Here is a 25701-nt window from a genome sequence, read left to right on the forward strand (position 1 = left end):
GCACAAGGTTAATGGCTTGAGTGTGGTATCATAGACTTGACCCCACTGTCACTGGCTTGAGCCCAAGGTCACTGGCTTGAGCAAGGGGTCACTGGCTCAGCTGCAGTCCCCCTGACCCCATTGAGAAACATATTGAGAAAGCAATCAATTAACAACAAAGGTGCTGCAACAAAGAACTGATGCTCCTCATCTCTCTCCCTTTCTGTCTGGCTGTCCCTATCTGTCCCTCTTTCTCTGTCTGTCTCTCTTGCTAAAAAAAAAACAAAAAACAAAAAACATAATACCCTCAAGGTTCATCCATGTTTTTTAAAATCACAAGATTTCTTATTTTCGTGGCTATATAATATCCCATTGTATATAATATAGCAGTGGTTCCCAACCCCCGGGCCACGGACCAGTACCGGTCCATGGGCCATTTGGTACCAGTCCTCAGAGAAAGAATAAATAACTTACATTATTTTCGTTTTATTTATATTTAAGTCTGAACAATGTTTTATTTTTTTTAAATGACCAGATTCTTTCCGTTACATTTGTCTAAGACTCACTCTTGACGCTTGTCTCGTAAGTTTGACAATTATATTTAAAAATACCACAGTTTTTACGCTGGTCACATAATTTTATTTTGTGCATTTATCTGTCCCACCCTAAAGGCCGGTCCGTGAAAATATTTTCTGACATTAAACCGGTCCGTGGCCCAAAAAAGATTGGGGACCACTGTAATATAGCATTTCATTATATATAATATTTGATTTTATATGTAAAATATATATTAATATATATCACATCCTTTTATAAAAATATATATCACATCTTTTTACTCATTCAATCATTGATGGAAACAAGTTATTTTCATGGGGGGTTTTTTTTGTGTGTGTGTGTGTGTTTTACAGGGACAGAGAGAGTCAGAGAGAGGGATAGATAGGGACAGACAGACAGGAACAGAGAGAGATGAGAAGCATCAATCATCAGTTTTTGTTGCAACACCTTAGTTGTTCATTGATTGCTTTCTCATATGTGCCTTGACCACGGGCCTTCAGCAGACCAGGTAACGCCTTGCTCAAGTCAGCAACCTTGGATCCACGCTGGTGAGCTTTTTCTTTTTTTTTTTTTTGCTCAAGCCAGATGAGCCTGCGCTCTAGCTGGCGACCTCAGGGTCTCAAACCTGGGTCCTGCGCATCCCAGTCTGACGCTCTATCCACTGCGCCACCGCCTGCTCAGGCTATTTTCATGTTTTGGTTGTTGTAAATATTTCAATGAACATGAAAGTGAAAATATATCTTTAAGATAGTAATGTTTTTGTTCAGGTGCATACCCAGAAGTAAGAGTGTTGAGGAACCTCCATACTGTATTCCATAGTGACTATATGAATTTACATTCCCACCAATCTTGTACAAGTGCACTCTTTTCTCCATAGCGTTGTCAATACTTGTTATCTCTTGTCTTTTAAAAAAAATAAAATAGCCTGACCAGGCGGTGGCACAGTGGATAGAGCGTTGGACTGGGATGCAGAGGACCCAGGTTCGAACTCGGAGATCGCCAACTTGAGTGAGGGCTCATCTGGTTTGAGCAAAGCTCACCAGCTTGGACCCAAGGTCGCTGACTTGAGCAAGGGGTTACTTGGTCTGCTGTAGTCCCACGGTCAAGGCACATATGAGAAAGCAATCAATGAACAACTAAGGTGTCACAACGAAAAACTGATGATTAATGCTTCTCATTTCTCTTCGTTCCTGTCTGTCTGTCCCTATCTGTCCCTCTCTCTGACTCTCTCTCTGTCTCTGGAAAAAAAAAAAAAAGAAAGAAAGAAAAATAAATAAAATATTTTATTTATTGATTTTACAGAGAGAGAAATAGGGAGAAGCAAGAAGTATCAACCCATAGTTGCTTCACTTTAGTGGTTCATTGATTGCTTGTCATATGCGCCTTGACTGGGCAAGCCCAGGGTTTCCACCAGCAACCTCAATGTTCCAGATTGATGCTTTATCCACTGCGCCACCACAGGTCAGGCTCTCCTATCTTTTTGATGATAGAAATTCTAATATGTGTAAGGTACTATCTCATTATAGTTCTTATTTGCAATTTTCTAATGATTAGTAATATTAACCAACTTCATTTATAACCATTATCCATGTGAATATCTATTTTGGAAATATTTCCATGAAGGTCCTTTGCCTGTTTTAAAATTTGATTATTTAAGTTTTGTTTTTGTTTTTTGCAATTGAGTTGTATGAGTTCTTTACATATTTTGTATATTTGCCCAATATTAGATACATGGTTTACACATATTTTCTCTCATTTTACAGGTTGCTTTTTCATTTTATTGATTGTTTCTTTTGCTGTGAAGAAGCTTTTTAATTTGCTATAGTCTCACTTATTTTGTTTTTGTTGCTTGTACTTCTAGTGTAATATTCATAAAATTATCGCCAAGACTAAGATCAAGGAGCTTTTTCCTATGTGTTCACCTAGGAATTTTATGGTTTCAAGTCTTACATTTAATGTGAATATCAGTTTTTCCAGCATCATTTATTAAAGGGACTACCTTTCCCCATCATATATTCCTGGCTCCCTTGCCAAATATTAGGGGTTCCTTCATATGTATGGGTTTATTTCTGAGTTCTTTATTCTGTTCCATTGGTCTATATTTTTATGCCAGTATTGTACTCTTTTGATTAGTATAGCTTTGTAATATAGTTTAAAATCAGGAATTCTAATGCCTCCAGCTTTATTCTTCTTTCTCAGAATTGCTTGGCTATTCAGGTCTTTTGTGGTTCCATATGAATTTTAGAATTATATTTTCTCTGTTAAAAATTCCATTGGAAGAGTGACGTCAGAGAAATGGCATCGTGAGGAGCACTACCAATAAATCTCCCCAAAATTTCAACAAGTTCTTCAACCAGAGACAGAAAAATCTATCCTTGGAGTGTCTGGAAGTTCCACACACTGAAAACAAAGTGCTATCAACAAAACCACCCTCAGATGCCATTACAGAAAAGGAAATCAAATATCATGGATACAAAAGACAGAGATGAAGCCCTGGCCAGTTGGCTCAGTGGTAGAGCATCGGCCTGGCGTACAAAAGTCCCAGGCTCGATTCCCGGCCAGGGTACACAGGAGAAGTGCCCATCTGCTTCTCCACCCCTCCCCCTCTCCTTCCACTCTGTCTCTCTCTTCCCCTCCTGCAGCGAGGCTCCATTGGAGCAAAGATGGCCCAGGCGCTGGGGATGGCTCCTTGGCCTCTGCCCCAGGCACTGGAGTGGCTCTGGTTGCAACAGAGCAATGCCCCAGAGGGGAAGAGCATCGCCCCCTGATGGGCGTGCCGGGTGGATCTCGGTCGGGTGCATGCGGGAGTCTGTCGGACTGTCTCCCCGTTTCCAGCTTCAGAAAAATACCAAAAAAAAAAAAAAAAGACAGAGATGTAGCACAGATAGATGAGGAAAAATAGAAAAAATTTAATATATTGGAAAACTTGGAGCTAAATGATAGAGAATTTAAAATAGAAGTCCTAAAAATACTCAGAGATATACAAGAAAACACAGAAAGGCAATTTAGGGAGCTCAGAAAACAACTCAATGAACACAAAGAATATATTACCAAGGAAATTGAAACTATAAAAACAAATCAAACAGAGATGAAAAACTCAATTTATGAACTGAAAAACGAGGTAACAAGCTTAGCTTATAGAACAGGCCAGATAGAAGGTAGGATTAGTGACATAGAAGACAAGCAACTTCAGGCACAACAGAGAGAAGAAGAGAGAGACTCAAAAATTTTTAAAAATGAGAAAGCCCTACAGGAATTGTCTGACTCCATCAAAAAGACTAACATAAGAATAATAGGTATATCAGAGGTAGAAGAGAGAGAAAATGGAATGGAGAACATATTCAAACAAATAATAGATGAGAACTTCCCAAGTATGTAGAAAGAACTAAAGCCTCAAATTCAAGAAGCAAACAGAACACCAAGTTTTCTTAACCCCAACAAACCTACTCCAAGGCACATTATAATGAAATTGGCACAAACCAACAACAAAGAAAAAATTCTCAAGGCAGCCAGGGAAAAGAAGAATACAACATATAAAGGAAGGCCTATTAGATTATCATTGAATTTCTCAGCAGACACTCTACACGCTAGAAGAGAGTGGACCCCAATATTTAAAGTCCTGAAAGAGAGGAATATTCAGCCAAGAATACTATACCCATCAAAGCTATCCTTCAAATATGAAGGAGAAATAAAAACATTCACAGATATAGAAAAGATGAGAGAATTTATCATCAGAAAACCCCCACTCCAGGAAATACTAAAGGGGGTTTTCCAACCAGATACAAAACAAAATCACAAGTAAAAGCTCCACCAAGAACACAATAAAACCAAATTTAAACTGTGACAACCAAAAAAAAAAAGGAGGGGGAGGAGGGAGATTAATAGTAGCAAAGGACGATGGAGTGCAGAAGCACTCATAAGGTAGTGTACTACAATGAACATGGTAGGTACCCTTTTCATTACTTAATGGTAACCACCCTTGAAAAAACCACCACAGAAGCACAGGACTTAAAAAAGGTAGCAACAGAAGAAAGAAGTATGGAATACAAACAAACAAAAACAAATGATAGAAAAACAAAAGAGAAGAATCAAACAAGATACAAAACTAACAGAAAGCAATTTATAAAATGGCAATAGGGAACCCACAAGTGTCAATAATTACACTAAGTGTAAATGGATTAAACTCACCAATAAAAAGACACAGAGTAGCAGAATGGATTAAAAAAGAAAATCCGGCCTGACCTGCGGTGGCACAGTGGATAAAGCGTCGACCTGGAAATGCTGAGGTCGCCAGTTCGAAACCCTGGGGCTTGCCTGGTCAAGGCACATATGGGAGTTGATGCTTCCAGCTCCTCCCTTCTCTCTCTCTGTCTCTCCTCTCTCTCTCTCTCTATCTCTCTCTCTCTCTCTGTCTCTCCCTCTCCTCTCTAAAATGAATAAATAAAAAATTTTTAAAAAAAAGAAAAGCCAACTGTATGCTGCCTACAAGAAACACATCTAAGCAACAAGGATAAAAACAAATTCAAAGAGAAAGGCTGGAAAACAATACTTTTCAAGCAAATAACATCCAAAAAAAAAGCAGGTGTAGCAATACTTATATCTGATAATGCTGACTATAAGACAGCAAAAGTACTCAGAGACAAAAATGGTCATTTCATAATGATTAAGGGGATACTGAATCAAGAAGACATAACAATTCTTAATATATATGCACCAAACCAAGGAGCACCAAAATATATATAGCTACTTATTGACCTAAAAACAAAAATTGACAAAAATACAATCATACTTGGAGACCTAAATACACCACTGATGGCTCTAAATCATTCATCCAAACAAAAAATCAATAAAAATATATTGGCCTTAAACAAAACAGTAAAGTACCTGGATATGATAGACATCTACAGGACATTTCATCCCAAAGCAACAGAGTATACATTTTTTTCTAGTGTACATGGAACATTCTTAAGAATTGACCATATGTTGGGTCACAAAGATAACATCAGCAAATTCAGAAAAATTGAAATTGTACCAAGCATATTTTCTGATCATAAAGCCTTGAAACTAGAATTCAACTGCAAAAAAGAGGAGAAAAAACCCACAAAAATGTGGCAACTAAACAACATACTTTTAAAAAATGAATGGGTCAAAGAAGAAATAAGCTCAGAGATCAAAAGATATATACAGACAAATGAAAATGACAATACAACATATCAGAATCTCTGGGATGCAGCAAAAGCAGTAATAAGAGGGAAGTTCATATCACTTCAGGCCTATATGAACAAACAAGAGAGAACCCAAGCAAACCACTTAACTTCACACCTTAAGGAACTAGAAAAAGAAGAACAAAGACAACCCAAAACCAGCCGAAGAAAGGAAATAATAAAAATCAGAGTAGAAATAAATGAAATAGAGAACAGAAAAACTATAGAAAAAATTAATAAAACAAGGAGCTGGTTCTTTGAAAAGATCAACAAAATTGACAAACCCTTGGCAAAACTTACCAAGGAAAAAAAAGGTCTCATATAAACAAAATCCAAAATGAAAGAGGAGAAATCACCACAGACATCATAGATATACAAAGAATTATTGTAGAATACTATGAAAAACTATATGCCACCAAATTCAACAATCTAGAAGAAATGGATAAATTCCTAGAACAATACAACCGTCCTAGACTGAGTCATGAAGAAGCAGAAAGCCTAAACAGACCAATTAGCAGGGAGGAAATAGAAAAAACTATTAAAAACTTCCCCAAAAATAAAAGTCCAGGCCCAGATGGTTGTACTAGTGAATTCTATCAAACATTCAAAGAAGACTTGGTTTCTATTCTACTCAAAGTCTTCCAAAAAATTGAAGAAGAAACAATACTTCCAAACACATTTTATGAGGCCAACATAACCCTCATACTGAAACCTGGCAAGGACGGCACAATAAAAAGAAAACTACAGACCAATATTTCTAATGAATACAGATGCTAAAATACTAAACAAAATACTACCAAATTGAATACAACAACATATTAAAAAAATAATACATCATGATCAAGTGGGATTCATCCCAGAATCTCAAGGATGATTCAACATACGTAAAACGGTTAATGTAATACACCATATCAACAAAACAAAGAAAAAAAACCACATGATCTTATCAATAGATGCAGAAAAGGCCTTCAATAAAATACAACACAACTTTATGTTTAAGACACTCAACACACAAAGAAAACTAGATAGAAGATGACGGAGGACAATCTGACTTTGGGTGATGGGTATGCAACATAATTGAATGACAAGATAACCTGGACATGTTTTCTTTGAATATATGCACCCTGATTTATTGATGTCACCCCATTAAAATTAATAAAAATTTATTTATAAAAAAAAGACACTCAACAAAATGGGTATAGAAGGAAAATATCTCAACATGATAAAGGCCACATATGATAAACCATCAGCTAACATCCTATTAAATGGCGTAAAACTGAGGACTTTACCCCTCAAATCAGTAACAAGACAGGGTTGTCCACTCTCTCCACTCTTATTTAACATGGTGCTAGAAGTTCTAGCCAGAGCAATCAGACAAGATAAAGAAATAAAAGGCATCCATATCAGAAAAGAAGAAGTAAAGGTATCACTTTTTGCAGATGACATGATCTTATACATCGAAAACCCCAAAGACTCCACAAAAAAATTACTAGAAACAATAAACCAATACAGTAAGGTCACAGGATACAAAATTAATATACAAAAGTCCATAGCCTTTCTATATGCCAACAATGAAACATTAGAAACCGAACTCAAAAAAATAATCCCCTTCACAATTGCAACAAAAAAAATAAAATACCTAGGAATAAACATAACAAAGAATGTAAAGGACCTATATAACAAAAACTACAAAGCATTGTTAAGGGAAATCGAAAAAGATACAATGAGATGGAAAAATATTCCTTGTTCTTGGATAGGAAGAATAAATATAATCAAAATGGCCATATTGCCCAAAGCAATATACAAATTTAATGTAATTCCCATCAAAATTCCAATGACATTTTTTAAAGAAATGGAACAAAAAAAATCATCAGATTTATATGGAACTATAAAAAACCCCGAATAGCCAAAGCAATCCTAAGGAAAAAGAATGAAGCTGGAAGCATTACAATACCTGACTTCAAACTATATTATAGAGCCACAACAATCAAAACAGCATGGTATTGCCTGACCTGTGGTGGCACAGTGGATAAAACATCGACCTGGAAATGCTGAGGTCGCTGGTTCGAAACCCTGGGCTTGCCTGGTCAAGGCATATATGGGAGTTGATGCTTGATGCTTCCTGCTCCTCCCCCCTTCTCTCTCTCCTCTCTCTCTCTCCCCCCCTCCTTTCTAAAATGAATAAATAAAAAAATAAACAGCATGGTATTGGCAGAAAAATAGACACTCAGACCAATGGAACAGAATAGAAAGTCCAGAAATAAAACCACATGTATATGGTCAAATAATTTTCGATAAAGGGGCCAACAACACACAATGGAGAAAAGAAAGCCTCTTCAACAAATGGTGCTGGGAAAACTAGAAAGCCACATGCAAAAGAATGAAACTCGACTACAGTTTGTTCCCTTGTACTAAGATTAATTCAAAATGGATCAAAGACCTAAATATAAGACCTGAAACAATAAAGGACATAGAAGAAAACAATGATAAATGAATGGGACTACATTAGACTAAGAAGTTTTTGCTCAGCAAGAGAAACTGACAACAAAATAAACAGACAGCCAACTAAATGGGAGATGATATTTTCAAACAACAGCTCAGGCCTGACCTGTGGTGACGCAGTGGATAAAGCATCGACCTGGAATGCTGAGGTCACCGGTTCAAAACCCTGGGCTTGCCTCGTCAAGGCACATATGAGAGTTGATGCTCCCTGCTCCTCCCCCTGTTCTCTCTCTATCTCTCCCTCTCTCTCTCTCTCCCTTCTCTCTCTAATAAAAATGAATAAATAAAATCTAAAAAAAACAAAAAACAAAAAAACAACAACAGCTCAGATAAGGGCTTAATATCCAAAATATACAAAGAACTCATAAAACTCAACAACAAACAAACAAACAATCCAATAAAAAAAGGGGAGGAGGACATGTACAGACACTTCTTCCAGGAAGAAATACAAATGGCCATCAGATATATGAAAAGATGCTCATCTTCATTAGTTATTAGAGAAAAGCAAATCAAAACTACAATGAGCCCTGGCTGGTTGGCTCAGTGGTAGAGCGTCAGCCTGGCGTGTGGGAGTCCCAGGTTCAATTCCCGGCCAGGGCACACAGGAGAAGCACCCATCTGCTTCTCCACCCCTCCCCCTCTCCTTCCTCTCTGTCTCTCTCTTCCCCTTTCGCAGCCAAGGATCCATTGGAGCAAAGTTGGCCCAGGTGCTGAGGATGGCTCTGTGGCCTCTGTCTCAGGCACTAGAATGGCTCTGGTTGCGGCAGAGCGATGCCCCAGATGGGCAGAGCATCGCCCCTTGTGGGCATGCTGGGTGGGTCCCGGTAGGGCGCATGCGGGAGTCTGTCTGACTGCCTCCCTGTTTCCAGCTTCAGAAAAATACAAAAAACAAACAAACAAACAAACAAAAAAAGTACAATGAGATACCACCTCATACCTGTTAGATTAGCTATTATCAACAAGACAGGTAATAGCAAATGTTGGAGAGGCTGTGGAGAAAAAGGAACCCTCATCCACTGTTTGTGGGAATGTAAAGTAGTACAACCATTATGGAAGAAAGTATGGTGATTCCTCAAAAAACTGCAAATAGAACTACCTTATGACCCAGCAATCCCTCTACTGGGTATATACCCCAAAAACTCAGAAACATTGATACGTAAAGACACATGTAGCCCCATGTTCATTGCAGCATTGTTCACAGTGGCCAAGACATGGAAACAACCAAAAAGTCCTTCAATAGATGACTGGATAAAGAAGATGTGGCACATATACACTATGGAATACTACTCAGCCATAAGAAATGATGACATTGGATCATTTACAACAAAATGGTTGGATCTTGATAATGTTATACAGAGTGATATAAGTAAATCAGAAGAAAACAAGAACTGGTCTGACCAGGCGGTGGCGCAGTGGATAGAGCATTGGACTGGGATGCAGAGGACCCAGGTCCGAGATCCCAAGGTCGCCAGCTTGAGCACAGGGCTCATCTGGTTTGAGCAAAGCTCACCAGCATGAACCCAAGGTCGCTGGCTCGAGCAAGGGGTTACTCAGTCTGCTGAAGGCCCGTGGTCAAGGCACATATGAGAAAGCAATCAATGAACAACTAAGGTGTCGCAACGAAAAACTGATGATTGATGCTTCTCATCTCTCTTCGTTCCTGTCTGTCTGTCCCTATCTATCCCTCTCTCTAACTCACTCTCTGTCTCTGTAAAAAAAAAATTTTTTTAATAAAAAAATATATATGTACTTTAAAAAACAAACAAACAGAACTGCATGATTCCATACATAGGTGGGACATAAAAACCAGACTAAGAGACGTGGACAAGAATGTGGTGGTTACGGGGGGGGGGGGGGGGGGGGGGGACACACAAAGAAAACTAGATAGAAGGTGATGGAGGACAATCTGACTTTGGGTGATGGGTATGCAACATAATTGAATGACAAGATAACCTGGACATGTTTTCTTTGAACATATGAACCCTAATTTATTGATGTCACCACATTAAAATTAATAAAAATTTATAAAAAAAATTCCATTGGAAATTTTGTTAGAAATTACACTGAATCTATAATGGCCTTAGGTAGTGTGAAGTTTTTATTTTTTTAATTGTTTTATTGATTGATTTGAGAGAGAGACAGAGAGAAACATCATTTATTTTCCACTTAGTTGTACATTCGATGGGACTTCCCAAATGTGTCCTGACCAGGGACCGAATCTGCAAACTTGACATTTTGGGATAGTGCTCTACTGACTGAGCTAACTTTCCAGGACCCTGGACATTTTAATAATATTAATTCTTCTAATCCATGTACATGAGGTAGTCTTCTATTTATTTGTGTCTTCTTCAATGTCTTTCATCAATACCTTATAGTTTTTAGTCTTTCACCTTCTCAGTTAAATTTATTCCTATGTTTGTTTTTATTTTTGATGCTATTATAAATGGGATGGTTTTCTTTATTCTTTAAGATAATTTATAGTTTGTGACTTTATTGTTACAGAAGTTGAAAATATCTAGATTGTAATGGCACTGTCTTTAATAAATCATCATTGCCTGTGAAGAATCGTTCTATTCATCTCCAAATCACAGGAAGTTGTATCACCCCTGCAGCCAAAAGGATATGGGGTGGAATCATTTGGTAATGGCAATTTTGAAGACTGAGACTGAACCATGTAAGCTGTTTCTGACGTCTTCTTGAAATCCTTAAACAGGGAGGGAGACTCTGAAATAGAAACGACATTAAGATAATATTTTTCTTAATCCTATCATTGCCACAAATATCTCACAACATCAGTTGGAAGACCATTGAACTACTCTCAAGAGAATACAGGTGGCACACCCATGTTTCTTCAATAGAATTACACACCAATATGGGAAAGGAGAATATCTGCAATTCTGTAGAGCCAGTATGTGTTGTCATAATAACAATATCTAATTAATAAGGAGTTCACATATATCTTAAACCAGTATATCCATTCATCTTTCTCACTTATTTTTCACAAAGAGACTGTCTTACATTTTCTTTAGATAAGTCAAGTAGTTAAATAAAGAAGGTCCAATATAAATGCAAATGGTGGGAAGAGTATGTCAAAATTATCAGGGAAGAATTTGAAAAAGGATGCTTTTTTTGTATCAGAATTTGTGTCTTTTAAAATAACTCACAAAAATTATGCAGTAGAGTTCCAGTGCATACAGCTCCATCCACAGAGGTGGGTATCTTGGCCAGTGAGCGTCTTCCCCAGGTGGGTAGTTGACAAAATTCCTCCAGCAGTGATCATACTCTAAAGAAGCACAAATCTTGGTTCATTCAACAAACACAAAAGAAAGTTACTTAAAGAAAGCTGAACTTGGCCCTGGCCGGTTGGCTCAGCGGTAGAGCGTCGGCCTGGCGTGCGGGGGACCCGGGTTCGATTCCTGGCCAGGGCACACAGGAGAAGCGCCCATTTGCTTCTCCACCCCACCCCCCCTTCCTCTCTGTCTCTTTCTTCCCCTCCCGCAGCCAAGGCTCCATTGGAGTAAAGATGGCCCGGGCGCTGGGGATGGCTCCTTGGCCTCTGCCCCAGGCACTAGAGTGGCTCTTGTCGCGGCAGAGCAACGCCCCCAGAGGGCCAGAGCATCGCCCCCTGGTGGGCAGATCGTCGCCCCTGGTGGGCGTGCCGGGTGGATCCCAGTCGGGCACATGCGGGAGTCTGTCTGACTGTCTCTCCCCGTTTCCAGCTTCAGAAGAAGAAAAAAAAAAAAAAAGAAAGCTGAACTTAAATATATACCATATCTATGTTGACAAGCCTATTTGCTACTACAGATGGGCAAGACTCCCCCAGTATCCATAAAAAGAGCAAAGCAGTTCATTTGAAGATGGCTGAGTGGCCATAGTGACAAAGTAGAGAAAGAAGTCATATTTTTATATTTGCTCTGCTATGAATTACAGACTTTGTCTTTCTTCATATTACTTTGAAGTTTTACTTCTGAGACTTCCACTCTGGGGTAATCAATCTCTTAGCCTACAAACATACCACCACCACAGTCTCTCATCAACACTTCAGATTCTTGGTTTATTGTTTTTACCTGGGGCTCTCATGATCTGGATAGTCACACCACTGTTAATGAGGTCCCTGAGTCCTTGTCGGTTTTGTTGATCCAAGTGGTGATAAAGCCTTGCTACATAAATAACTAAAGTCACACCAGGTCTTTGACATAAAAATTCTCTAATAGCCTTGGAGCATTCCCAACAGGGACTCCAGGACAAGAACCAGATGATGGAGCAGCTGGTGGATGAACAAAAATGTCTTTCTGAAGCAATTTTTTCTATAAAATTGACTTCTACGTGCTTGGTGGTGTTTTGGCTTGAGTGTCGCCAGATCTTGTGATTCATGCCCCACCAGATTTCATAGAGCAGACAAGTCTCTTTACGGAGTTCTCTGGGGTCAAAAAATGCTTCAAATTCCCAAGGTTCAATTCTTCTCCTAAAATATAAAAAGCACCCCTGCATTATCATGCAATTTTTAGAAAAGTTTTAAAAATCATTTTATCGTTCCCTTTTCTATAAGGCAAATCTCAAACTTGACATTTTGGGAAACTTCTTTTTCCCTGTCTTAAAGTTACCTGGGGAGGTCCACTTGAATTATCCAAATTTGTATCACACAGTGAAAAGATTTTTCCCAACTCATGCTATTTGGTTCCCACGCTCTCTATCCCACTGCTTGTTAGTCTTGAATTCAGGTATAAATGTGTCCCTTTTCTCCTTATATTCAAATATTTCTATCTCACTCTTAGAGGTGCCATGTCCCAATTGTAAATATTTATTATTCCTAAATGGACCCTAACGAGATTTTTTTCAAGTGTAGAAGCCTCAAATTACCAACAAAATTCTACTGACCAGCCTGAGAAGAAAGTAATTCAGCCTCAGGATTCCTCCATATTAAATTCTGTATACCAATACCTCAGAAGAAAGAAATTCAACTTGCTCTAAATGGCAGCTTTAGATTTAACACTCTGTGTGTCAAAGCTGTGACTCAGGAGACACGGGACTATGCTGAGGACTCTCCTTTCCAATATGGTTTGAGTTATAAGCTTATTTCATTCTAATATTTCTTACTCATCCCTAAAGTATTATATTCATTTATTACATAATTTTTCCACCCATCGGGAGGTAATATATCCCTTGACAAAAGTCTCTCTGTTATAATGATATGTCTTGAAAATGGGCATATAATATAAAATAGAAAGCTGAAACCAAAGTGACGAATCAGTTCCTTGCACCTTTCACTAATGACTATAAAAACATGTGATTTAAAGAGAGAATAGCAATCGTAATACAGAACAAAGCTGGAAGGTAATTTATTTAAACAAAAACCAAAAGGCATAGAAATAAAGACAGAAAAAGCAATAGTCATAGAAAATAAAGTTGAAAAGGAAAAAAAAATGGGAGTGTGGTAAAAGAGGAAGAGAACAGTAAAGAAAGCTATAGTCCGGCGCTGGGCCATTGGCCCAATGGTAGAGCATCAGTCTGGTGTGTAGCTGTCCTGGGTTCGATTCCCAGCCAGGGCACACAGCAGAAGTGCCTATCTGCTTCTCCACCCTTCCCACTCTCCTTCCTCTCTGTCTCTCTCTTCCCCTGCCGCAGCCAAGGTTCCATTGGAGCAAAGTTGGCCCGAACACGGAGGAGGGCGCCACGGCGTCCACCTCAGGCACTAGAATGGCTTCAGTCTCATCAGAGCAGTGGCCCAGATTGGCAGAGCATCACCCCCTAATGGGCATGCTGGATGGATCCCAGTCAGGTGCATGCAGGAGTCTGTCTCTCTGCCCTCCTCATTTCTCACTTCAGAAAAATACAAAAAAAGGAAGGGAGGGAGGGAGGGAGGGAGGGAGGGAGGGAGGAAGGAAGGAAGGAAGGAAGGAAGGAAGGAAGGAAGGAAGGAAGGAAGGAAGGAAGGAAGGAAGGAAGGAAGGAAGGAAGGAAGGAAGGAAGGAAGGAAGGAAGGAAGGAAGGAGAGAGAGAGAAAGAGAGAGAGAAAGAGAGAGAGAAAGAAGGAAAGAAAGCTATGTCCTCCAAATCTTAGTATATGTGCCGCCAAAGCGAGCACTAGTCCTTGATTCTTTAATACACACTTACTCTTGGTTGAATTAAATGGACAATATGACTGTATTATTCTTACCTCAAAGTGGGATCACCAGCTGAAGGATCTGTTGACCAAGAGATGAGTACGTCAAATAACAGCCGTATGCAAATCGAGTTGCTAAGAAAAAAATGCTCTATTCTTCTAAAGCCGTATAAGAAAATGGAGTTAGCCTGACCTGTGGTGTCAACCTGGAAATGCTGAGGTCGCCGGTTCAAAACCCTGGGCTTGCCTGGTCAAGGCTCATATGGGAGTTGGTGCTTCCAGCTCCTCCCCCCCCTTCTCTCTCTCTGTCTCTCTCTCCTCTCTCTTAGTCTCTGTCTCTCTCTCTCCCTCTCCTCCTCTCTAAAAATGAATAAAGAAAGAAAGAAAATGGAGTTAGAAGAGTCCTGAAATAATTGGATTGGACTAGCTCATTGTATCAGAAAAGCAAGATTTATTATTATTATAGAGACAGAGAGAGGGATAGATGGGGACAGATAGACAGGAACGAAGAGAGATGAGAAGCATCAATCATCAGTTTTTCGTTGTGACACCTTAGTTGTTCATTGATTGCTTTCTCATATGTGCCTTGACCGTGGGCCTTCAGCAGACTGAGTAACCCCCTGCTTGAGCCAGCAACCTTGGGTCCAAGCTGGAGAGCTTTGCTCAAACCAGATGAGCCCGCACTCAAGCTGGCGACATTGGCGACCTCGGGATCTTGAACCTGGGTCCTCCGCATCCCAGTCCAATGCTCTATCCACTGTGTCACCACCCAATCAGGCAGAAAAGCAAGATTTTTAAAGGCTCTGCTGAAATCTATTTGCCCAAACCAGGTAATCCTCCCTAAGGTTCTAATAGAATGATTAAATGCAATGGAAATGTCACTGTTCAGAGTCTCCTAGGTGTAATTCCTATTAAGGAAGCATCCTGTACCTCCTCATCATAGCATTTATCATGCTACATTATGATTACCTATTCACATGCCTATAAGGACACCAAATTGTAAATTATGTGAGATATGGATTATGTACATCATGTGCCAGACCCTAACACACTGCCAGCAACATGGTGGTTAGTAATAAATATTTACTGAGTAAATGACTGAATGAACTTCACTATACATCTACTCCACTATAAAATAGCTATCTATCTACCTAAATATATATACATATATCTGTATATATCAATATATTTATATATTAAATCTTATATGTCTATATTTATAATTATATGTTTATATATATATCGATACAGATAGAGAAAGACTGGATTTCTCATACATTGCTGCTGGGAATTTAAATTGGTATAGACAGCCCTGGCTCAGTACTCAGTGGATAGCATCTTGTCCAGGTTTGCCGAAATCGCAGGTTCGATCCCTGGTCAGGGCACATACAGGAACAGATTGATGTTCCTATCTCTTTCTTGTTCTCTCCCTTCCTCTCTGTAAAATCAATTTTAAAAAATTTTTTTAATTTATAAAACTGTTCTAAGTGTGACCTGAAAAATGGACCTTAAAAGAAGGAACATTAAGAAAAAAGAAGAAGCTATGGGGAATTGGAGCACTCAGAAAAGAGATGGCTGACACCTTAGAATGAGTGCTATTCAGACCTTAATCCAAATCAGGGCCCTTGAACCAGATGATTCATTCAAGAAGGGGCCTTATAGAAACAGAGGCCATACCTGCATAATAAGGTCATATTAATTAATGATTGAAAGACACTTCCTTTTTTTTTTTTTTTTTTTTTTGTATTTTTCTGAAGTTGGAAATGGGGAGGCAGTCAGACAGATTCCCGCATGAGCCCGACCGGGATCCACCCAGCATGCCCACCAGGGGGTGATGCTCTGCTCATCTGGGGCATCGCTCTGTTGCAACCAGAGCCATTCTAGCGCCTGAGGCAGAGGCCACAGAGCCATCCTCAGCGTCCAGGTCAACTTTGCTCCAATGGAGCCTTGGCTGTGGGAGGGGAAGAGAGAGACAGAGAGGAAGGAGAGGGGAGGGGTGGAGAAGCAGATGGGTGCCTCTCCTGTGTGCCCTGGCCGGGAATCAAACCCGGGACTCCTGCAGCCAGGGCCAGACACTTCCTTTAAAGGAGATGAAATAGGCCTGGCCAGTGGTGGCACAGTGGATAAAGCGTTGACCTGGAATGCTGAGGTCGCCAGTTCGAAGCCCTAGGCTTGCCTGGTCAAGGCACATATAGGAGTTGATGCTTCCTGCTCCTCCCCCATCTCTCTCTCTCTGTCTCTCTCTGTCTCTCTCTCTCTTTCTAAAAATGAATAAATAAAAATAGCCTGACCAGGCGGTGGCACAGTGGATAGAGCGTCAGACTAGGATGTGGAGGAACCAGGTTCGAGACCCCAAGGTCGCCAGCTTGAGCGTGGGCTCATCTGGTTTGAGCAAAGCTCACCAGCTTGGACCCAAGGTCGCTGGCTTAAGCAAGGGGTTATTCGGTCTGCTGAAGGCCTGCGGTCAAGGCACATACGAGAAAGCAATCAATAAACAACTAAGGTGTCGCAATGAAAAACTGATGATTGATGCTTCTCATCTCTCTCCCTTCCTGTCTGCCTGTCCCTGTCTGTCCTTCTCTCTGACACTCTCTCTGTCTCTGTAAAATAAATGAATGAATGAATGAATGAATGAATGAATGAATGAATGAATAAATAAATAAATACAAGAGGTGAAGCAGCAGTGTAAAAGAGAGCATGAGATATCTTCTCAGGATCTACCCCTAGGATACAAGACAAAGATGCCAACTACATGAGTCAGGATTGTTTGAAGGAGAAAACACACCACCTTTTGAGGAAAGTCCAAGGAAATTAACCACATACTTCAACTAAATAATATCTTTAGTCTTTCCCCCAACATGACATTTACAAGAGAATTTTAATAGAAAAAATACATAATGGAAAAAAATATTGTTTCTTAAAACCCAAGTCTAATATTTATATTATCTCCAGTCATGCCATGCCCACTTTCTTGCAACAGTCTTCTAATTGGTCTCCTTGCTTCCATTCCAAAAGGCATCAATGCCAGGTAAAGCATTATTTCAGTTATTTCTATGCTATTCACAAGTTCTCCAGAGATTTTTCTGTTACAAAGTAGATCAACCTTAATGTCCTTAGCCTGGCATTCAAGGCCCTTTGGACTATCCCTTCAGATTTGCCTTCTAATTTCACTGTGGATTATTTCCACAAACCCTTCTCTATCCTAACCAGTTTACTCAGTATATTCTAAACACAAGTTTTGTAAATTATTTCAAAGTCTTTGTGTCAACCAATCTAGAATTGCCTTCTCTTGTCAACCTAAATTCTACCCTTCTAGAATCCACTTCATCCGAAAATTATTTCCTTCCACAGCCTGATGGGTTCACACTTCAGAATCTCTCATGAATGATTCTAAAGTTAACTAACTAAACCTCAACTAATTAACATGTCTCAGCTATCATTTCTGTAGTCATCTTAAATTATTATTTAATAGTTGTAGATTTTTCTTAGTTTTTTATTATGATGAAACAAGCATTGATTTAGTGTCATTTGAACAAAATTATTTATGGATGTGCATAGTTAGTATTAATAGTAATAGTGCCTGACCAGGTGGTGGCATAGTGGATAGATCATCAGACTGGGATGCGGAGGACCCAGGTTTGAGACCCCCGAGGTTGCCAGCTTGAGCGTGGGCTCATCTGGCTTAAGCAAAAAAAAAAAAAAAAAAGCTCACCAGCCTGGACCCAAGGTCACTGGCTCGAGCAAGGGGTTACTTGGTCTGCTGAAGGCCCATGGTCAAGGCATATATGAGAAAGCAATCAATGAACAACTAAGATGTTGCAACGAAAAACTGAAGATTGATGCTTCTCATCTCTCTTCGTTCCTGTCTGTCTGTCCCTATCTATCCCTCTCTCTGACTCTCTCTCTGTCTCGGTAAAAAAAAAATAGTAATAGTAAATCTTATTTAACGAAGCACAGCCAGTCACCACTCTGGCAAAATTTCAGCAGATTAATCCCCTTCCTAAATTAATGCCTACAATGAGGTAGATAATTTTAAAACAAACTGAATAAAACTATATTTTAAAAAGAATAATATTAATATAGTAATCAATAGGAAAGTTGGAAAAATGCCCAAGGACACAAGCAAGACACACACACACAGAGTTTCTGTACTTCTCAAAAATATGAAGCTTACCAGGACCTCGATCCATTGGGCCTTCATCAGAAGCCATGGCAGGCACCGTGTCACTGGATTTCTTCTCCCCGTGAAGCTATGTAGTATGCCGACTGCTCCTGCTGGCAACATGTTTTGTTTCTCCAGGTGTGACCGGTGCCACCAGCTTGAGCAGAGGATGACTCATTCCTGAGTCTCAGGCACTTACTGGATATCTAGATTGTACGAATAGGTAGCAAATTAAGAGAGAATTTGGTGTGGGGTTTGCATCAATGGGTTGACAAGAAAGCTGATGCTGCAAATAATTAATCCTATAGAGTAAATCTCTGATACCTGAATTACAAAGTTCTTTCCTAATAATAGTTTTTTTTCTTCTCTTAATAATATCTCATTTTAAAAAAACTTTTTCTTTAAATTAAAGTTAAGGCAAGACTGACACATGATTCTTTCAGGGAGAGAACAGAGGAAAAACAATTAGAAGAGAGACTAGATCTGTTTCTGTCCCCTGAAGGTTTCCAGTGTTACCTGGTGAAGACTGTGGCCTTGTCCTCGAGCTATTTTTCATAACTTCCTCTTATTTTGCTCTTTGCCCCAAATGCAAAGAGCATTTTCTTGTTGAAAATAGGAGGGGCTCTGATAGATGCAAAATCAGAAAGACTTTGGTCTCTGAGTCAGGTAATTAAGTGACAAAGCTTAGGTGATCTCTCTTCCTTCTTGAAGCTGAAGCTAAATGTAAAGTCAAGTCCACTTACTTTTTTTATCCTTCTCTAAAAGTGGATACTGTACATTTCCCACTTCCTCTGCCTGAGAAATCAACACTACCATGACCCCTGTAGGGCCCTCTGTGCCTTACTTCCTGACATGCAAAACGGGGTGATGACGTGGCTATCCCACAACCTTGTTGATTAAAGAATAACCTGCCAACAAAGCAGTGGGGAGATGCCCAGGTGTCTGAAAAAAAAAAGTGTCCCCTTTGTTCAAATGCTCTTTAAAAATATTCTGGGAAAAAGACAAACCAGGTGCTAGTGAAAGCAGATGGGAAGATGCTGAAGCCACAGCACTTGGGGAACTATTAAACATGAACCTATATTAGGCACTTACGCCTGCCCATTGGAGTGGAGAGGGAGAGAAGCCCAGAATGGGAGAGTGCAGTGGATAATCTGACCTCAGGAATACAATACTTTGTGATTTTTTTCTTCTCTGTTGTCCAAATGTGAGAATGCAATGTTAAAATTTGTGACTAGAAAGTATCAGGGGGATCACCTTGTAAAATATATGATAATATCCTGTACTCTTTACACTAATACAATATTAAATTGAATGTAAACTGTAATTGAAAAAAAAGTTTTTTTATTATTCAGTGAGAGGAAGGGAGGCAGAGACAGATTCCTGCATGTGCCCTGACTGAGATGCACCCGCAAGCCCACCGGGGGACGATGCTCTGCCCATCTAGGGCATTGCTCAGCAACCAAGTTCTTCTTAGCGCCTAAGGCAGAGGCCATGGAGCCATCCTCAGTGCCTGGGGCCAACTTGCTCCAGTTGAGCCATGGCTGCAGGAGGGGAAAGAGAGAGAGAGAGAGAGAGAGAGTGAGAGAGAGACAGCAAGAGGGGGAGGGGTGGAGAAGCAGATGGGCATTTCTCCTGTGTGCCCTGACCAGGAATCAAACCCAGGACTTCCACATGCCGGGCCAATGATCTACCACTGAGTCAACCAGCCAGGGCCTGAAAAATTTTTTTTGATTAAAAAATAAAAGTGAACACTATACATATCTTTATTGCCAATTCCCCCTGTTGCCCAAAACTGGGTCAAGCTCTTCTTGGTTTTAGTACACACTCCAGAATTGAGGTCACTCTCAAGACCTAAGGCTTCCATCTAGGGTCTTAAATCTACAACCCCTAAACTTTGAATCTCAAATCTTATTATGAACCCAACACCTGAGAGCTAAATAGGAGATTTTTCTTAATTATGAATGTCAAGCTGGAGCCTCCACAAGATAAAGCAGTTGTTTGGAGTGGCAGGTGAGAATTGAAGGAGAAACAGAAGGGCCACATCATATAGAAAGGTCCTTCCAAAGCCAAGAATTTTATGTGTGGTAGGTAGAATAATGACTCCAGAGACGTTCACCTTCCAATCCTTGGAACCTATAAGTATGTTCCATCGAAAGGTAAAAGTAACTTTGAGGAAGTGATTAGAATATTGAGGGAGGAAGCTGATCCTGGAACATCTGGGCATTCCCAATACAGTCACACAAACCCTTAAAAGAGGGAAGCAAAAGAGCCAGTCAGAGAAGGAAAGAAGATGGAAACAGAGATGTGAGTGATGTCATTACTGGCTGGAAGGAAATCATGAGTCAAGGAATGAGGACAACCACCAGAAGCTAGAAAAAGCAAGGAAATGGACTCTTCCCTACAGCCTCGTGAAGCAATGCTGCCTGATGGCATCTTGACTTTAGCCCTGTGAGACCCTATTTTGCCCTCCTGACCACCAGTGCTATAAGATAATTTAAATTGTTTTACACCAAGTTTGTGGATATTTGTTATAGCAGCTACAGGAAACTAATACAGTAAGACACACCCACAGGTGACACAGGTATAGCAGTTAAGGTGGTGTATAATTTAAATTTGTTTCTAATGGAATTCTTATTTCATGCTTGATCCATCTTCTGTTTTGCAGAAAACTCAGAACTACCAGATATGATAGACTGTCATGGCATTCATTGTTTATAAAAGAGATCAAAGATAGGTCAGTGTCCTGCTCCTAGAAATTTATGAGTTTATAGAAATGTATACATTGGGAACATTTGAGATTGTGCCTCCTAGCATATATCATCTTTGGTCCAAATAAATGCATAAAAATTTAAAAATAGTAATAATAAATAAACATATATGCATATATTTATATAACCATTCCACAATCAAGATATTTAAGATTCTTGTCACCCAAAAAGTTCTCAATCCTGCTACTCCCTGTCCCCAACAGCCACTGATATTTCTGTCACTATACACTAGTTTGGACTGTTTTGTAATTTCACACAAATGCCATCATGCAATGTCTTTGTTCAGTTTTTCTGTAAAACTGATGTATGTGATTAGGTGTGCCAGAGGGCAATTTTTTTTTTCTGGTTAAATTCCTTTGTATGAGTAAACTACAATTTGTTTATTCATTCAACCACTAATGAACTTTGGGTTATTTCTCATTTAAGGCTATGATGCATAAGGATGACATAAACATCGTGTACACTTCTTTATGTAAACATTCTTTTCTCTTCTCTTGGGTAAAGAATTTAGGAGTGGAATTGATGGATTAAATTGGTAAGTGTTTGGCCTGACCCGTGGTGGCGCAGTGGATAAAGCGTCGACCTGGAAATGCTGAGGTCGCCGGTTCGAAACCCTGGGCTTGCCTGGTCAAGGCACATATGGGAGTTGATGCTTCCTGCTCCTCCCCCTTCTCTCTCTCTCTCTCCTCTCTCTCTCTCTCTCCTTTCTAAAATGAATAAAAAAACAAAAAAAAATTGGTAAGTGTTTATGTAACTTTTAAGAAAATTCCCAATTGTCCTGGCCAGATAGCTCCATTAGTTAGAGCACTGTCCCAAAGCACAGAGGTTGCTGGTTTGATCCCCAGTCAGGACACATCTAGGAACAGACTAATGTTCCTGTCTCTCTCTCTCCATTCCTCTCTCTAAAATCAATAAAATAAACATTTTTTTAAAAAAGAGAAAAGATAATGTCCAATTGTTCCACCAGTTTATGGTTTCAACAGGAGTATATGAGTTCCAGTTGCTCAACATCTTCACCAACAGCTGGTAATGTCAACTATTTATTTATTTATTTATTTATTTATTTATTTATTTATTTAATTTTGAGAGTACATGTGGGTGGAGTGCAGAGTACATTCCTCGCAGCTGTGGCTGATGCAATGCTGTGAGAATACTCCAGCTCCCAGAACCCTCCTGGGCATACCCAGGAAGGGAGCTCACCCACTATAAGGAAATGACTTAGCGCCAACCATGCAGCTCTCTGATCTTTTCAGCCATTGGCTTGGAGGAACATACTGTAACACCCTATAGGCTGAACCTGTGCATATAAGCTAGCTTACTTCCTGAATAAAGTGAATTTGGTCCCCGGAGTTGGGTGTTTGCGTCTCTGTCGTCCTCACCCCCGGCAGGACTGTCCACAAGTACGTCTATTAAAGCTGGGGACAGTGAAACAAGGAAGGGCTTAGGATAGAAGAAGCAACAGGAGACAGGGGGAGTGAACACACAACATGGTGTCCAGAAGATGCGTTGTAGAATTATGTACCTGAAACCTGTATAATTTTGTTAACCAGTGTCACCACAATAAATCCAATTAAAATTTTAAATAAATTTTTTTAAAAAAAAGTAAAGAAGAAGAAGCAACGGGAAAGAACCTAGCCGGGGCTGCTGGCTCTCTAGAAACATTATGGGAAAGAAGTGAGCCGGGGCGGGGCTGCTGTCAGCTCCCTGGAGAGTCAGAGAAAAGGGGGACTTGGTGACAGTTTCAGGGTTTTCCCTTGGGACAAGCTGCTACTGCCCATTGTTCCCCTGGTTGCAAGTCCCGTAGGGTCCCTTAGGAGATGCACACCAAGAAAGGAAAGGTGCAGACACGCTCCTGGGAAGGTAGTGTCAACCTTTCCAGTTGCAGTGATTTTTGTGGATGTGTGGTAGTACGGAACTGTAATTTTAATTTGTACATCCCTATAGTAATGATGTCGAGCATTTTTTCATGTGCTTATTAGTTATTTCTGTGTCATCTTTTCTAAAGTATTTTTAATTATTTCATTCATTTTTTATTAGGTTGTCTTCTTCTTTAGTTGTAAGAGTTCTTTATATATTATGGATGCAATTCTTTTGCAATGTCTATGTATATATTTTTCTCAGTCTCTGGCTTGCCTTTTCATATCCTTTGTGCTGTCTTTTGAAGAACAGAAGTTGTCAATTTTTTTTATTATTCATTTTAAAGAGTCAGGGGACACACACACAGAGGGAGAGAGAAAGAGAGAGAGAGAGAGAGAGAGAGAGAGAGAAGGGAGGAAGAACAGGAAGCATCAACTCCCATATGTGCCTTGTCCAGGCAAGCCCCAGGTTTTGAACTGGTAGCCTCAGTGTTCCAGGTCAAGGCTTTATCCACTGCGCCACCACAGGTCAGGCCCAGAAGTTGTCAATTTTAATGAAGTTCAACTTATCAACTTGTTTTTTGTGCTTAATGCCTTTTGGATCTTGTCTATGAAATCATTACCTACTCAAAGGACATAAAAATGTTTTTCATTTGATTGTAAGTAGTATTGATTTCTAAATGTTGTTTTGACTCTTCATTGGTGGTATATAGAAATAGAATAGATTTTTGTATGTTGACCTTGTAACCAACCTGTGAACTTGCTAAATGTACTGTTTCTAATAGGTTTTAAACTGTAAGATTCCTTATGGTTTTCCGGGCAGATAATCATATTCTCTGCAAATAAAGCTAGTTTTACTTCTTCCTTTTCTCATGTATGCCTTTTCATTTCTTCTTCTTCTTTTTTTTTTTTTTAAAGAGACAGAGAGAGAGTCAGAGAGAGGGATAGCTAGGGACAGACAGACAGGCACAGAGAGAGATGAGAAGCATTAATCATCAGTTTTTTATTGCAACACCTTAGTTGTTCATTAATTGCTTTCTCATATGTGCCTTGACCGTGGGGCTACAGCAGACCGAGTGACCCCTTGCTTAAACCAGCGACCTTGGGTCCAAGCTGGTGAGCTTTGCTCGAACCAGATGAGCCCGCGCTCAAGCTGGAGACCTCAGGGTGTTGAACCTGGGTCCTCCGCATCCCAGTCCGACGCTCTATCCACTGCGCCACCACCTGGCCAGGCCCTTTTTATTTCTTCTTGCTGCCTTATTGTGATGGCTAATTGTCGCGGTCCAGCCGCAATGAGTCTATTACGGGGTACCCAACAGGAAAAGGTATGAAATTGAATAAATGATAGAGACTTAAAGATATATACATACAGATGGGTTCGGGAGGACACCACGGTGAACAGTCTCTCTACTGTTCCTGAGCCATAATGTAAGGTCTCCCAAAAGCACATCTGCCTTTATTCATGGAAAAATGTGGCCATTAGCAATTCAATTAAGTTTCCAAGGCAACTCAAAGACAACCTCCACCATACCACTCACATCTAACTTTACAATAATAAGAAACTAGCTTCCAGACTCTTTCGAAGAACAGGGTGAGACAAACGAGAATCAGATGTAGCTCTTTGTTAATTAGGCAGGTGAGGTGGGGGTTGGGCCCAGCACCTCTGTCCAGATTGCAAAAATACCCTGTTTATTTATTCGGTCCCCAACAGCTAATGAGTCCAAATAAAACATTCAACAGCGAAGGTGAGAGTGAATATTCTTTTTTATGACAGAGACAGACATAGAGAGGGACAAATAGGAACAGACAGACAGGAAGAGAGAGAGAGGAGAAGCATCAACTCTTTGTTGCGACACCTTAGTTGTTCATTGATTGGTTTCTCATATGTGCCTTTACCGGGGGGCTATAGAAGACTGAGTGACCCCTTGCTCAAGCCAGCGACCTTGGGTCCAAGCTGGTGAGCCATGCTCAAACCAGATAAACCGCACTCAAGCTGGTAACCTCAGGGTTTCAAACCTTGGTCCTCCCTGTCCCAGTCCAATGCTCTATCCACAGCCACTGCCTGGTAGGGCAAGAGTGAATATTCTTGTGTTGTTCCCAATCTTACTGAGAAAGCATTCAGTTATCCACCCTTAAGTATGATGATAGCTGTAAGTTTTTCACAGATGCCTGTTTTCAGGCTAACAAAATTTTCTTCTATTTCTAGTTCTATTTTTATTATGAATGGTTGTAAATTTTGCCACATTTTCTTTTGCATCTGTTGGGATGATTGTAGGATCCCCTCATTTTTTGCTAATGTTCAATAGCCACACAATATTGTCTTATAATTTTTCTAATTTTATTCATATTTATGATTTTATTGTTTTAATCTTAATTTTTTTTAAATACTTTTTATCCCTTGGAGCATATAGAAGATCTCTACACAGAACTAAACCCATACATCTATCGATGGTCAATCTGAGGCAGGATAGTAGGAAAGTAGGAAAATTCCTGGGCAAGTGGAATAGGAAAACTGAGACAAGATCATTAAAGAAGGCCAAACAAGCTGACCAACTTACAGGCAGCTAGT

General features: G+C 39.9%; 1 protein-coding gene across 4 annotated transcripts; it reads right to left on the minus strand.

Moving 5' to 3' along the window:
- Positions 1 to 10763: 10763 nt before the first annotated feature.
- Positions 10764 to 19090, minus strand: APOBEC1 (apolipoprotein B mRNA editing enzyme catalytic subunit 1). 4 transcript variants are annotated; one of them, XM_066361232.1, is made up of 6 exons: positions 19025 to 19090; positions 18521 to 18714; positions 14401 to 14428; positions 12311 to 12708; positions 11408 to 11526; positions 10764 to 10967 (listed from the first exon to the last, which is right to left on the minus strand). In XM_066361232.1, exons 2-6 carry the CDS (start codon positions 18555 to 18557, stop codon positions 10818 to 10820), a joined length of 732 nt encoding a protein of 243 aa, XP_066217329.1. In that variant the 5' UTR covers positions 18558 to 18714; positions 19025 to 19090; the 3' UTR covers positions 10764 to 10817. The 4 variants fall into 4 exon arrangements, with proteins under 4 accessions (XP_066217329.1, XP_066217328.1, XP_066217330.1 ...); XM_066361231.1 differs by lacking the exon at positions 19025 to 19090 and adding an exon at positions 18833 to 19018; XM_066361233.1 differs by lacking the exon at positions 19025 to 19090 and having other exon boundaries at positions 18527 to 19018.
- Positions 19091 to 25701: the final 6611 nt, after the last annotated feature.

The sequence above is a fragment of the Saccopteryx leptura genome, chromosome 1 (assembly GCF_036850995.1).
Source record: "Saccopteryx leptura isolate mSacLep1 chromosome 1, mSacLep1_pri_phased_curated, whole genome shotgun sequence".
Taxonomy (NCBI): domain Eukaryota; kingdom Metazoa; phylum Chordata; class Mammalia; order Chiroptera; family Emballonuridae; genus Saccopteryx; species Saccopteryx leptura.